This window comes from Alligator sinensis, unplaced genomic scaffold, assembly GCF_000455745.1.
Source record: "Alligator sinensis unplaced genomic scaffold, ASM45574v1 scaffold214_1, whole genome shotgun sequence".
NCBI classification, from domain to species: Eukaryota; Metazoa; Chordata; order Crocodylia; family Alligatoridae; genus Alligator; species Alligator sinensis.
This window is the reverse complement of record NW_005842623.1, coordinates 354714-369265: the sequence shown is the minus strand read 5'-3', so window position 1 is coordinate 369265 and position 14552 is coordinate 354714. Positions and strand designations below refer to the sequence as shown.

At 40.6% G+C, this 14552-nt stretch overlaps 1 protein-coding gene across 11 annotated transcripts in view; it reads right to left on the bottom strand.

Annotated features, from left to right (window-relative positions):
- The window catches only part of CTBP1 (C-terminal binding protein 1), a 434128-nt gene that overhangs the window by 77361 nt on the left and 342215 nt on the right, over nucleotides 1-14552 (bottom strand). For 2 of the 11 annotated variants that reach the window (XM_025215128.1, XM_006033352.3), the window contains exon 1: nucleotides 11153-11644. The exons of 4 other annotated variants lie outside the window; for them this stretch is intronic. Coding sequence is in view for 2 of the 7 variants with exons in the window: in XM_025215122.1 (XP_025070907.1) it covers nucleotides 11153-11193 (41 nt within the window). In the remaining 5 variants the exon portion in view is untranslated. Of the gene's footprint in view, nucleotides 1-11152; nucleotides 11657-11829; nucleotides 12030-14552 lie in introns of those variants that run through there. 5 more of the 11 variants (XM_006033349.3, XM_025215125.1, XM_006033351.3 and 2 more) reach the window with 5 other exon arrangements.

Here is a 14552-nt window from a genome sequence, read left to right as displayed (position 1 = left end):
GCCCCAAAGGAAGGAAGAGTGCGCTGCAGGAATCACAGTATTTTTGAAACTTCATGACAACAACAGGAGATGGAAAAGCGGGAGTGGCAGAAACAACGTGTTGTGGACCGAACCAAAAACCTAGCGCCACCTGCCCCACACAGAAACACATCTCCGAGCTGCAGCAGAGTCTGTCGATTCCAGATGGGCCTCATCAGCGATCTTCGGACACACAGATAAGACAATTGTGGAAGACAATCATCTTGGACTGCCGAGGAAGACTGAAATGAATCGGATGGGTCTCAACCCCCATCATCACAAAACATTACTGCAGTCCACAAAACCACAAAAAGCTAGAAACCTGGCTACCAAATGATTGGACTATGTATAACACCACATACTGGACAATCTTGCGTAGGATGCATACTCTAAAGGGAACTTCTTTCTTGATCTGGACTACCAGACTCTGTGCTATAACATAGACGTGATACAGATGGTGACAAAAGGCTCCTGTGGGAAGCCTCGTGTTTTGCCCTGCGTTCTGTCATGCGATTAATGAGAGGGAATTGTGTCCTGCTATGGGTCTGATTCCTGCATGGGCCCCACTTCAGGAAGAAAAGCACAGGAGGAAGCCAGATACAACAGCTGTGTGGGGTAGGGAAAACCCTAAAATAAAACTCAAAAAAATCCCCCTTTCTGTTTTCAACAGAAGCTATTTCTCTCACCATTTTCCATCTGGTTCTCATACAGTAGCCGTCTTTACTTATCTCTCATCTCAAAGTCTTTACTGCTCATTCAACGTGCAAACTCACACGGCAAGAAATTATCCTCTACTCTTCCCTTTCCAGAGTTCAACTGTTGAGTAAAAATAGCTTGCAATCATGTCTCCAGTTCAAAGCTCTGAATCTCAGCAGGATCAAGAGTACTCAGTGCTAGCAAAACACTGTATTTCAATATTGGTAATGCTGGTTTTCAATGTATTGCATACGACTTGCAGCCTAATCATTGCACCATTTGTTTGCTGGATACTTCGCATGTTAGGCTTGTCAAGCTAACTGATACAGTAGGACCTCCTTGTCTGAACATACAGACCTAAAGAGGGAGCACTATAGCGGTGGAAAGCCATTTTTGGATTGAGTCTCTCCCCCATAATTACAGAAGAATGATTTGTCTGGGACACAACTATTAGGTCAGACTGTATTCTTTTCATGCTCTCTATTTTAATTCAATTCAGAGTAGAAAACATCCATACACAAACTCTGAAAGCCCTGGCAATTACATAAATTAGAAAATCAGATACATATGGCAATAAGCTCTACAAAGCAGCAGTTCTAAATGCAAATGATGATGATGATGATACCATCTAGCCTTCATATAACACTTTTCATCAATAGATCACACTGTGCTTTACAAAATGGGGTCAGTATCAGTGCCCCATTTGGAAGATGGGGAAACTGAGACAAAATGAGGAGAAGCAAGCGGCCCAAGGTTATTCTGCACACTACTAGCTGAGTTGGGAATACAACCCAGGCTGCTTGAGTCCCTGTGCAATGCCACACTAACATGCACCAATGCTCCTGTTTCCCTCCACTCTTATCAATAGCCGGGCAAAAAGAGACATGCAGCACACTTTGAAAGTCAGGGTATTCAAACCAGAGGTGTAGAGGTAATTCCAGAGCCCTGAAGCCCATTGAAGAACAGTCAGCCCACTCTGTACTGCATCCAAGAAAATCTAGCATCAGCTGCTCCACTTGTGGAGGGAAGCAGCTTCAGTATCCTGTGCCCTGCGTAGCACAGGGCCTATTCTGGTTGAAAAGAGGAAGGGAAATGTAAGTTATTCAGTAAAGAAATAACCAACTTAGGTCTTGTCTTCATGTGAAAGTTGCACCAGTTTAACCTTAAACATGTTTCGTTGCAGCTGATTCTTAAACAATTTAAGTCAAAGAGAAAGAAGTGTAAACCAAACTGCAATAAGAGAACCCGTGCAGGCGGCTGTGCCAGTTCAACTAAATTGGTTTAAAACCATGTCCCAGTTCAATGAAATTGGTTTAAACCCATGTCCTTTAGTGTAATCTGTGAAACTTTCTCATGCAGACAAGACTTTATTCCTGGGCCAATCTTCTCATGATGTCTATGCAGAATCAAAGACATCTTTGATATTTTAGGGCTACTCGCTGCTTTGAGTAGAATAACCAAGGCTTAATATTTTATTTGGAAACATTTTCAAATGTACAATTAATACAGAACTCAAGCAGGCAAACTTTCCAGTCTCATTTCTGCAAAGCAGTTTTTTCATCCTAACAGACCCAAAGCATATGCATAGCTTTACTATGCTTGAAAAAGTGTAAAATCTTTACCCTATTTACAATAACTTTCTGCAACAAAGGCAAAAGCAAACTTTGATCTCTTCTGCTTCTTTTCTGCTTGCAATCTTCTGCAAGAGAGAGATTATTTTCCTGCTCCAACAAACAAAACACTACTTTTTCTAGCAAAGCTATACAGCTCAGCATGTTCAGAAAAAGAAATATTAAGAGACTTAAAAGCAGGCCAAGGGAGATGACATTAACAAAGTTATTAAGCTAAATGTGAAGCAGTACAAAGTTTGCAGTGTTTAGGCATTAATCCATTCTAGTTGCCCATTTAAAATACACTGTAATATTTACATTGCTGGTTTATAAAGAAAGCCAATGTAGTCTATATCTGTAGCATGCTAAATTCTATACGTGAATGATAGAGTGCGTTCCCCTGTCCACAGGTAGGGGCTTAATTCATCTCTGGTATGATGGAGTCAACTGGTCAACAGAGTAACACCCAAGCCATCTTTGGTTCAGTGTTTTGCGTCCTGTGAGTTGCCAGCTCCGGTTCCCAGTGATTTCAAAGGGAGCAGAGTGACTCAGAACCTTGCAAGGGCGAAAAGGACTGCTCTGCAGTGTCTCATGGGCTAGGGACAGGCATTATACATAAGCCAGTTTAAATGATCAGAAACTGGTTTAAACCCGTAACCAGTTTGAAAATGGCTGAAACCAGTTTGAGATAAACCTGGTGGAATGTAGTATCAGACTTCACTGATTTGGCTCAAACTGGTTTATGCAATGTCTGTCCCAGACCTCTTGCTGGTTTAAGATAAACCAGACTCCCCCAGCATTCTGGCCTGCTCTCTGGGCCAGGCTGAGCTATCTGCTCCACAGCAGGGCTGGTCTCTCCTCTCTGTTCCCTGGCTGGAGCCCTGGCAGGGACTAAAGGCTGCTCCCTCCCTGCCCCTCACCACTCCCTGCTAAGCAGGAATTCCCTCCTCCCCTCTGCCTTGCTGAGGAGGTGTCTGCATATTAGCTAGCAGACCACATGCTGGCTACAGTCTGTGCTGAATCAACAGGCAGACTCAACAGGTAGCTGGTAATATCCCTCTGTTGTTTTCTTAATGGGGTGATAAACACTGAGTTAGGGCATGATAAATACTGTTATCAATTCCCTGCTGGGCTAATCAGAACATCCTGCCTGGGTCTGGCCACACCCACTGACCTCAGCTCAGTGCTGTTGTATGGATGGGATGGCTGCTTTAGCACCCCCCAGCGTCTAGCCTGAACCACTGCAGGCAATGTGCCTGCATGTCTGGGATGTCTGTGCAGTTACAAACTGGTTCAGCCTAGCCAGGTTAGGCTAACCTGCAAAGATTGAATCAATTCAGGCTCAGGCTTTTTGAAAGTCTGTCCCTAGCTACAAAGACCAACACCTCTGCCTGTAATGCAGCTCTCTCTACAGCATACACAGAGGTAGGAGCTAGGATTACATCTTGGATGGCTGCAAGATGGTTGTACAGTGGGTTAAATGTGTGTGAATGTGCTTGGCTGCTTTTGAACTCAAGACAGTATTTGGGGTTGAAAGGGAAGCTGTCTGGATAGAAGGGTCTCAAGCCTGCACCCCTGGCACAAAGATTTCTGCAAGAAAGTCTGGCTGTAGGACAAGCAAAGATAAACATGCTCTACCAAGATCAAAAAGCAAACTATTGTGAAACAGTTTTAAAAAAAACCTCAAGATACTCTGGGAATTAAGTAAACTAAAAACTCCCCTGCAATATTCTCGTCATAACTAATTTGTGATTTCCTGTACTCACAGTGCTGACAGCACAATAGAGGCTCTATTGTGACCCTCCCTCCCCCAAACCATTTAAAAAACAGCACTTTTTTTTTTTATCTAGACAGTTGAGTCTGAAATACATTCTGTTTCTCACAGATAAAAGGTTATTTTCTTAGATGCTGCTTTTACTTATAATAAAATCAGCTGTCTGGTGGCATCAAGTTCAAAGACGGAACCAGCCAAGCAGCAGCGGTGCTTTGGTGGCTAAACTGCTGACCAAGAAGCTCAGCAAGGGTAGGCTTAAGCAGCCATTTAAGCAGGAGGAGAAGAACAGGAGAGGACTCTAAATGGAGTCCCCCATCCCAAAATTCAACACGCTGAGATAAGCTGCAAAACTGAAAAGTCCCCAAGGGGGCTGGAGAATCAATGAGAGTCCCCTGATGGAAACACTGAACAAAGTTACAGTAATATTAATTATGCATGTGCACAGGGGGGAGAAAGTGGCCTTTTATGCTGAAGTCACTGAAGATCTCAGTATTCTAGACAGATTTTACAGACAGATTTTGAAAACGAATGATTTTTTTAATGAAAACAACTATGAAAAAGTGTTAATGCCATGATACTATCCAAAAATTATACAACACTTTTCATCCTGAGGATTCCTTTGGACAGGACAAACAAATTGATACACACCCGATTATTTCACACTCCACTGAAACACAGCACTTTTGGACATGATTTTGAAAGGTTGTTTTAGGAGCTAATTTTAGACAGAAAGGTTAAAATTTAGCCAGGACTGGGGTAACCAGAAATGCCTTGAGATCTTTGGTCAGGATCTTAGTTGTATGTCTTGTCCAGAAAACATGTTGGTAACAGAGAGAGCGATGCAGCTGTCCGATTCAAGTCAAACACACACACACACAACATAAAACCGTTGTCAACCAGTGAGGTTATTTCTCTCGATTCTTTCAACACCAAACAGCTATGATACACATTAATGTTATTCAGTGAAGTACTACAAGCATATTAAGATGTTTGGTACACCACAAATGTGAAAATGCTCATTATCTGGTTGAATATAAACAGTTTAACGTATCTGGTGCAACACACTAAAGAGAATAAAGCACTTAAATATCAGTTAAGGAGCTCGGTGCATGGCTTGTGGTTATCTCTGCAAAACAGTTTTCTCCTACATGACTCTGCAAAGGCTAAAAACTACATACCAAAAAGGGCAGAGATGGTCTGTGACCATCTACTGAAACTTGGCTCATTTGGAAGTTCTGATTAAGTGCTAAACATTGCAGTTTATGACAAAACACCTTTTCTTCTTTCCAGCTTAGACTGTGAATGGGCAAAAAGACAAAGGTAAGCTTGTAACATTCAGATTACAGCATGTGGGTCAATTGTGAAAGACCACCTTCAGGCAAAACTCCCACTGAAACCAAAGGAAAAACTTTGCCTGGGTAAAGTGAAGTTTCAATTGCACCTTTGACTATTGTGCATCAAAGAACGCACAGCACAATGAACCGCTTCAGGCAGCAGTCCCTTTCTGCAAACCCACCTGTGGATCAGCCCAACCTAACTGGAGAGCATATGCCATGGTGAAACTCCATTTTTGCTGATTCCCCCAACTTTTGGCTCACTTGTGCACCACTTCGACATACCGTAGAATGACAAAATGTCACAAAATTTGGGGAAGGTGAGAAGGGGGGAGGGGGCATCCTGCTTTAGTGATTCTCTGTGCATGACCACACCCTGGCATCATTTTTAGTTATTGCCTCCCCTTGATGAAGTGGATCTGTGGGTTACCACGAGCCTTTTTTTTTTTTTTTTTTGGTCTAAGATGTATGAACTCAGTCACCGCAGATAGCTAAAGAGGGTGAGAAAGTCTCTATGTACCTAGCTCTTGTAACATTTGACACTAAAGTTTTATATGGGAGGAGCCTCATCTGAGCTAGCCTCATGTAGAAGCTAGGCGGTTCGGCATCCACTTGGAGGCGAGGGTGGCTTTCTGCAAGGCACCTTGAGCTTCATGCAGCAATACTTTAAAGCTGGCATGATAGCTCCAGGAGTTCCTGCTTTGAAGATGTGCTCCCTTTCCATCACAGGACTCTGCTCAACTGCTACATTACATTTCAATCTTTAAAGACATATTAGGGCTTTTTAGGAAGACGGTTACTGTATCTCCTACAGTGAGAAGTTTGGATTGTGAACAGGAATGTGGATTTATGACTCAGTCAAGCAAGGAATTTTATTTCTCCCTCATCATATTTTGACATCCCTCCCCCCACCTCCACCCCCACACACACACAAAAAAAAAGAAAAAAAAAGAGGAGAGAATAAAAAGTGACTATTGCAATGAATTTTTTCAGACATACAGAGTCAAGAAGCATGAACAACTTTGATTCCAGATTTATGCAACTCTGCTAGCGGTGATGTAACAAGCTGAAAATTATTTAGGTACTGACAAAAGACACCCACTGACCTGTGAATATAACTGTTTTAACAGAATATATGACTCAAGCCACAAAATATCTAAGCTGAAGTAAAATTAAAAGAACAACGTTACCTGATTTTTAAACAGTATAACACAAACAAGCCTAAATGTATTACAGAAATAAAAGTTTCCTTTGAGAACAACCAAGTCTGAAACCACTGTAAATGTCAGTGCTCACAGTCAAGAAATTTAAGAGAATTTCTTGTGCTATTTTCCAGTCTGCTCTTTCTGGCTGACTAAAGAAACTATACTTGCAAGTATACTAGAGGGAGATCCCCCCAAAAGCTAGAATTTTTAATAAGAGAAGGATGAAGAGACGAACGCATAGGGGCACACAGAGGTCCCTTCCTCCGAATCAATAAAAACAAGGAAAATGATGTAGCAATTTGTGACACACCGTTTTTTTGCAGAAAATCAAACAGAGATTTACACAAACTCTGATAATCTCATTGTATTCCAAGAATAATTTAGGCGGAAGTACCCAAACATTTAATTGCCCCTATTTGAAAGAGCCATAGTAATGCAACCATTTTACAGTCCTCTGCCCTTGATGCCTGACATCAGAGTAATCATTCTCCTAGCCAAGTGCAGCAGAGGTGTGAGCAAAGGAGTGTGGGGAATAGAGGAATCAAAAAGGAAGAAAGGAGCAATTTCTATCTTTTCCCTCAACTTGATTGAGTATCCTTATATTATACTACTGGATTTCTAAAGAAAATAGGGTTTTCCCTGATAAGTCTCTGCAATACACAAAAATCAGACAAACTAATTATATCTAATAGACACAAACTGGCTCATTAGCAAATGGTATTATAACAGAATAAGACACTAAAAATAAAGTGATGGTAGTTTAAGATAAGATACTAAAACTGTGTCACGAGGGATGACAAGCTAATTTCTACATTTTCGTCTTGAAAATTAAACGACTGCTCTAGGATAGCCGACGCAAGCGTATTCCACACGTCACACGTCAAAAGCGGTTCACCTGCTCATTGCACAGACGCTCTGTCTCTTGAAAGAAAACTTAGAGGTGTTGTTTTTTCAAAGCAATTCCATTGAATTGACTGAAGTTCCTCATATTTCTGATCATGAGAAGCAATTTCTCTTTTAGGTGCTGCTGCTGCCTACTGTCACAATGACTTCCCCACACCGAGACAAAAGCCTTGATTTGGGCCCCTATATACTCCCCCGGCAGCACAAAAGCCAGAGCATTTTTTCTGCTGAGGCTAATTTAACAGCTGTCTGTCATTTCCTGCCTCGGCCCCGAATTATGGGGCAGGCAGGGATGAGGCAAAGCAGACTGCCCTCCAAATAATTTGTGAGAACAGTCCCAAATTAGAAGAGCCCTGGGCTGTTTCAAGTTGTACCGGGGTTGGGGGCAGGTCTATGGCCAGAACTAGAATTAGGAGGGTCAAGGGTGGTTGAAAGCCTTTGCACCTCTATTTCCTTTACCAGCCAAAGCATGGGACAGGACTATCCAAAGACTATCGCCCCAAACATTTAATACATGCCAAGCAAAGTGTTTAACCTATAGGCTCAGCCATAGCAAGCTTTGGCTGCCATCTTGCGCGCAGTCAGACCTTCCTTAAGCTTTGCTCCATCAGACGGTGCCCGCATCACAGTGTGATACGCCAGCAGACATGCATGTGCTCCTTTGGCACACCTAGCACACGAGCTGCTATGAAAGACGGGACGAGACTATTTTGTAATGAAAATAAACGCATCTGAAAATATACCTCTTACACCAGCAGAAAGGTCTGCAGTGCCTTAATCCTGCCTTGAGTTTCTAATCTTGTTAGGAGGATACAGTTAAATATATATATATTTGCCTTTTGGCAATATAAGTAGGTTTGTTTTAGAATTACATGAAAAGAACGTCTGCTACATTTTTCCCAGGGGGACTAAAAAGACAGACTGAATCGCCATCTTTGTTTTTAAGGTGGTGGGGGAGGAAGGAAATCATGAACATAGCGACACAATGCACATGCAGCAGGACCTTCATTTCTGCAGGCTGGAATTAGCTAGTAAACACTCTGTGTGGGGGGAATGCAGGGAGCCTAAGGGCAAAGGTCTGCGGTACTATAATTTTTATCCTCACCTTAAATTTTAAGGACACTTTTACACTGTGCAACTCCATCCCTACTCTCTCATTAAATAAATAATTACAGGGGCCAGAAGGTTAGGTAGCCTCAGATGAGACTGAAATGTTGCTACTACTGCCAGCTGCCATGGGATTTGAGAGCCTGACACTTGCTGAAGAGTATCACCTCATCAATGCTCCAGCTGGCCTGAGAAGCCAGAGCCTAAATATTGCTTTTGAATCCAACTCACAAGTGGCCAGCCTCCAATCTACCCTGGTTGCCTTAAAGAAATGCTACTATTACAAATTAACATTGGGGAAGGAAAGGCAAAATGGCAACCAAGACCAGGAGCCCAGATCTGGGTGGCTTTAAATGCACATGTAATATTGGTTTTTTCACAGCAGTAAATAAAAATAGCACATCAATCCTTCTGTGCTTTTACTTTGATATAAGTGAAGTCGATGTCTTCCCATGCACTTATCAGTCACTCAAAATACCCTGCATATTTCACATCTTTAACAGCCACACAAATGCACATTTTAGGAAAATGTCAAAGTTCTCTCAAAGGGTACAATCTTGCCTAATTATCTAATTGCTTTAGATGTTATTTGACAGAGATGGGTTGACACTAGGCTTCAAAAAGCTACAGTGCACAGTTCAGTAGCTGTATGGTAATATATTATCATGTCCAGTCCAAGTTCTAATCTCTTTAATGAGATTTTGAACTAAGTACTGTGACGGCTGTGTTCACATTGTAAATAAAATTAAAACTCTTAGCAATAAAGATATTAATAAATAAATGCATCAGGAATTTTGAACAAGGGACAGATACAATGTCTCTCTTTACCACTAAAGAGTATACTTAAAAAAGAGAAAGGAAGAATGAACTGAACTAAAAAGTGTAATACATTTTTTGTTTGCTTTATCACATTACCCTTAATTCAATATTATGCCCACATATTATAGCATATCTGGTCTTTAGGACCATGAACGGCTCTCAGACTCCACATAGTCTTTTCTCATCTATACATAACAATACTAGATTTTAAACAAATCTGTAAAGCAAAGGAAAAAGACACAACAGACCACTTCCACTGGGCTAAACTGAGCTCTGTTCCACCAGTGTTAATGCAGAATAACTCCATTAACTTTACTGCAGTTACTTCAGATTGACACCAGTATAAATGAAAGAATGATTTAGCCACCATGGATTTATTTTTAAATGGATTTTGTTACTGTGTAATATAAGTTCAATATTTAGACTGAAAAACTAAGGCAATCTGTTCTTACAAGGAATTGATAGTAAAGAGGCAAGAGATTTTGTTTCTTAGTTTCCTTACAGACAATAAATTATATTATATTTAGCTAATATTTCAAAAAAAAGAGATCAAGGAAATCCACTGTTGTAATTTTGCTTCTATGGGGGTGAGGAGGGGGGAGATCAATAAAGAGCATTAATATTGAAATCACCAGAGTTAATTTGTGCTGCTAATTTTATCCAGCAGCTACAAATAGGTTTACACTAATGCACATATATGCCAAACACAAGGAGAAAATTAAACCACATGCAGATACACCCTGAAAATTATTTCCCCTCTGTTAGCACAACTTTCTGAGTAGTTAGCTTTTTCACTCCATTATTATTTACTAAATAAGCTGGCATATCGACCACAGCCAATTAATTACAGGGATTTCTGGCTAAGCAATCGTGACTGAAATATGAGTTTTGTTCTTATTAAAGTCACCTTTTTCTTTTTCTACAGAAATATGATGATGAGATTAAAAATATTGTAACAGATATACCAAACAGCTTGCAATGGACCAACCAGCCTGCTAAATAAATTTGCTTACGTTTTCTAGACTCGAGAAAAGGAATCTCTGTGATACATTAAAATCACCCATCGACAGCCCAAATATTGTAATTCGTTTTAATGCACTGAAAAACTAGACATTCACTATTGCCCCATCAGGCCTAATTTTTTTTAAATGAGGCTGAAAGGATGATTTCCTTGTAGCTGCTCTGCCATGGACTAGATAGCAAACATTCTGCTATTATTAAAATACTAAGTCAAATTATTTTAAGCCACAACAGGCGAAATTTTAAAAAGTATTACTGGTAACCATACAGTCTAAAGACACAGTCTGAATCACTACCAGAAGTAGAGAAGCAGCCATCTGATTCTAAAAATATTTGAAAAAAACCAAAAACCAGAAACACCAATATTGCATCAAATATACACAGCAACTAAAGTTATTATATTCAGCTCTATTGCTTTCTGTCAGAAAATAACTTGTTAAACTACATTTTGCTGTTGTCGGTTCCTTAAGGAGCACGTAATAGTCTTCAGATTAACACAAGAATTTTAAGCAAGCAATTTAGCCACATACTGTAAAATCATCCCATGCAGGTTATCTGTCTTTACCTTAAACAACAGCAGCAATCCATAAATGCATTTGCTAGCACATTAAAAAAAAAAAGAAAGAAAGAAAGAAAGAAATTCAGATTTCTGGACAAAAGCCTTACCTTTCAAATAAATAACCTGTCCACAGATTTAGCAAAATCATTTCAAAAGCCAGGCCTTAAGCACTTTTAACAGCAATAAAATGCCGCTTTTAGACTTCCTGTTTATTGAAATATTAGTACGAGGGTTGGTTGTTTCTTTTTCTTTCTTTTTTTTTTTTCCTGCAAGGCATTTTACCTGCGTTTTACTGCAGTTAAAAGCCGGGGCATGGCTAAATCCAAGCACATAGACATAGATTTTTTTTTTTTTTAAAGAGTTAAAATTCTGGATATACATTTAAAGCTATTTTACTTGCAGACATTTTTCTTCCTTTTTTTTTTTTTTTTTGGAGAAAGAATGAACTAGAGTAGCAGTCAAGTTCAGGTCCCTTAACCCTGCTTCAGCAAGTCTTCTGTTAAATTTGTTTAATATCCCTATATTCCGGCAGTTGCTAGGCAAAGTTGTCTGAAAGATAATGATGTCTGGCCATCAGCTCCTCTCATTTAGAAATAACCATATATTAGCTAACAAGTCAGGAAAAAAATGCACTCTCACTCACACACAAAGCAAGCAGGCAGCGAAAGGAGGGGGATGGGAAGAGAAGAAGCAGAACAAGCCTTTATGTACACACATATATCGATGTATCTTTAAAGCAATCTCAAACAGGAAAACTGAACAAAATAGACAGTGAAATCATTACCTAGAGGCAAGCCCTTGTTTAGTAAGTGAGAACTTCCCATTGATATATATGTCCAGTCTCTTTATAATGAGAACTTCAGGAAAATATTAAAAAAATCCTAAGCATATGGCGGCTACTTCTATTTTTCCCTGAAGTAACACACACACACATTCACACACACACACACACACACACACACACACTCACACACACACAGCCCAAGTGCTGCTGTCTCTGAAAGTGGGAGAGGCATGCAGGCGGAGCGTAGGGCAGACAAAATTAATCTCTTGTTTCCAGGCACAGAAGAGAAATGAAAAGGAAACGGGAGGGAGAAAGCAGAAATAGCTCAATTCTGCACCGTACCTTTGTCAGTTTCAACAGGGGAAGGGAGCGTGGGAGAGGAAAAAAAATGGACCGAAAACCCAAAATTACTTTCATAGTGTCGTAAAATTGAGTAATCTAGCCGTATCAATTTTCAAACAACTGAGCTGTTAGTCATATACCTTCTTCAGCAATTGAGCAAGGTAAAAAGTTTCACAGTGCAATTGCATTATGCATTTTTTTTCCCCCTTTTTTTTTTTTTTTAATTTCCCCCAGTCAAACGCCTGCTCACATCCTTACAGTTTATTTTACAATTTGGTTCAGGTTTTTTCCCCTTATAGGCTAATGCCAAAAAAATGCTCATTTTCCAAGGGACCCCAAGTGAATTGTAAATAAGAGAAATAACTATATCTTTGTTTACAGAGCCCTCTTTAATGGCTCAAACTGTAAAAGAGTGAAGGTCCAATTTTTTCTTCAGCTGAGCTAGTAAGAGCTAGCTGACTGATATGGGAATACCTACAGAGTAACTGAAGGCAGACTTGGAACAAAATGTATGTGACTATCCAAATCCTGCTATTCTTCAACATCAAATAAGTTCCCATTAATTTCCATTAATTCGACAATGCCCGCTGGTCAGCGTGCTGTCGCTGGCCCCCCTTTGTGTTTCATCCACAGAGGATAAAAGTCTCTTCCATGTTGATCAAGGTGACAGCTGTCCAGACTCACTTCCCTTTCAGTCCAGCAACTGGCCTTGAAGTCAGTGGGACCAGTAACCAGCTGAAAGAAGATAAAAATGACTTCAGCTACAAATTTGAGCTTTGGATTGGGCCTGCAGTCAACTAAGGCCACGAGTTCACTGTAGTTTTTCATTTTTTTCTTGTTATTAAACTGCATTGGACCATGGCTCAGACCCTACATAAGGACTGACTGGATTTGACTCCAGGAGCTGGGAGTTGGTTTTGACCCACATTCTTTGCAATCCCTTGCCTTCTAGCTTTGTCTCACTAAACCTCAACCTAAAAACGACATTTTAAACAGACCACTCTCCCATCTCTATCTTATGATCTAGTCAATAGTTTAAAAGTAAATTAAAATATAGCTCCAGTTAGCAAACCTGCTCTTGAGTCCCCTTGAGTCTAGTTTCTGAGGTTATAATATTTTTATTATTTAAAAAATGTTTCTCTCCAGCTACTTGTATGAAAAGCGCACAAAATAAAGAAACAGACAAGCTGACTATACAAGCAAAATGGTGAAACTGGTTATATATAAAGTAAATAGACCTGAAAAACATTTTAAAAAACCCGCTCCCTTCTCTAATGCTTTTCATTTATAGGGATCAGAACTATTAAGTGTATAAACCGTATTCACCACATGTCAGACAGCAGCATGATTTTGACATTGGCAGTGTCCCTTTACAGCCCAAATGAAAAGACTTTGAACAGCAATCATTCAGTTATTAATGTTATTGTTGCTTACCCAGTCACCGCAGAACTATTCTAACTGGTCCCCAACGTCCTGTTTCCTATGGATTCAACCCCTACCCCCATACAACAATGGGAAAGACAATGGCTCCCACAGCTAACTGAAATTGTCAGCATTAACCATGGACAGAGCAATGATGTTGCACATAATCCAGTCTTGCTGATATTTGAACAGCATGAGAAGACGCGGTGGTTACCTACTATAGGGGTCTTCTCCACTAGAAGCAAATTAACCAGTATTGACACCAAATTTAAGTTACCCTTCTGCACAGAGCCATAAAGTAATAACAAAAGTCATTCGAATGCTGTAAACCCTGTGTGAAGAAGCTTAATTACAAGTAATGGGCAACATGATACCTTTTGTTGCCACAGGCAAGGGAAACACGGATCCTGAATCTGACTGGGGGATGTGGGGAAGGTTCTGTCTCTGCTCAGAAAAGTTCAGGAGAGGTGGTGTCTAGCTTGTGAAATGGTTTGTTGCAGCTAGAATATCTGCTGGCTCTGAAAGCTTCTCTGCCTTTAACATCCCGCCTGGAATAAGTGAGCAATGAAAGGTTTTCAAAATGCATATAAACACCCCACAGAGCTATCACACTTATGGCCTGTGGGCTGACCCTGGCTCACAGAGGCATGTCATGTGGCCTGTGGGGCTCATGGAGGGGCCAGGAATTTGGAGTCAGGACATGCCACCAAAATCTGGGACACGGAGCCCTACTGGCAATCCATGTCGGTGGTGGGGTGAGTGACAGCTGTGTTAACTTCTGCGACCACTGCCACATCCAGCTCAGAAGAAGCCGTGAGAGATCCAGCCCTGGCCAAGAGGACAGGGACAGTCCTGCCATGGAACTGACCAGGTACACTTTGGATTATATCAGGGGCTCTCAAACTTCATGATACCATGACCCCGTAAAATAATATATACATTCACGTGACAACCCCCCC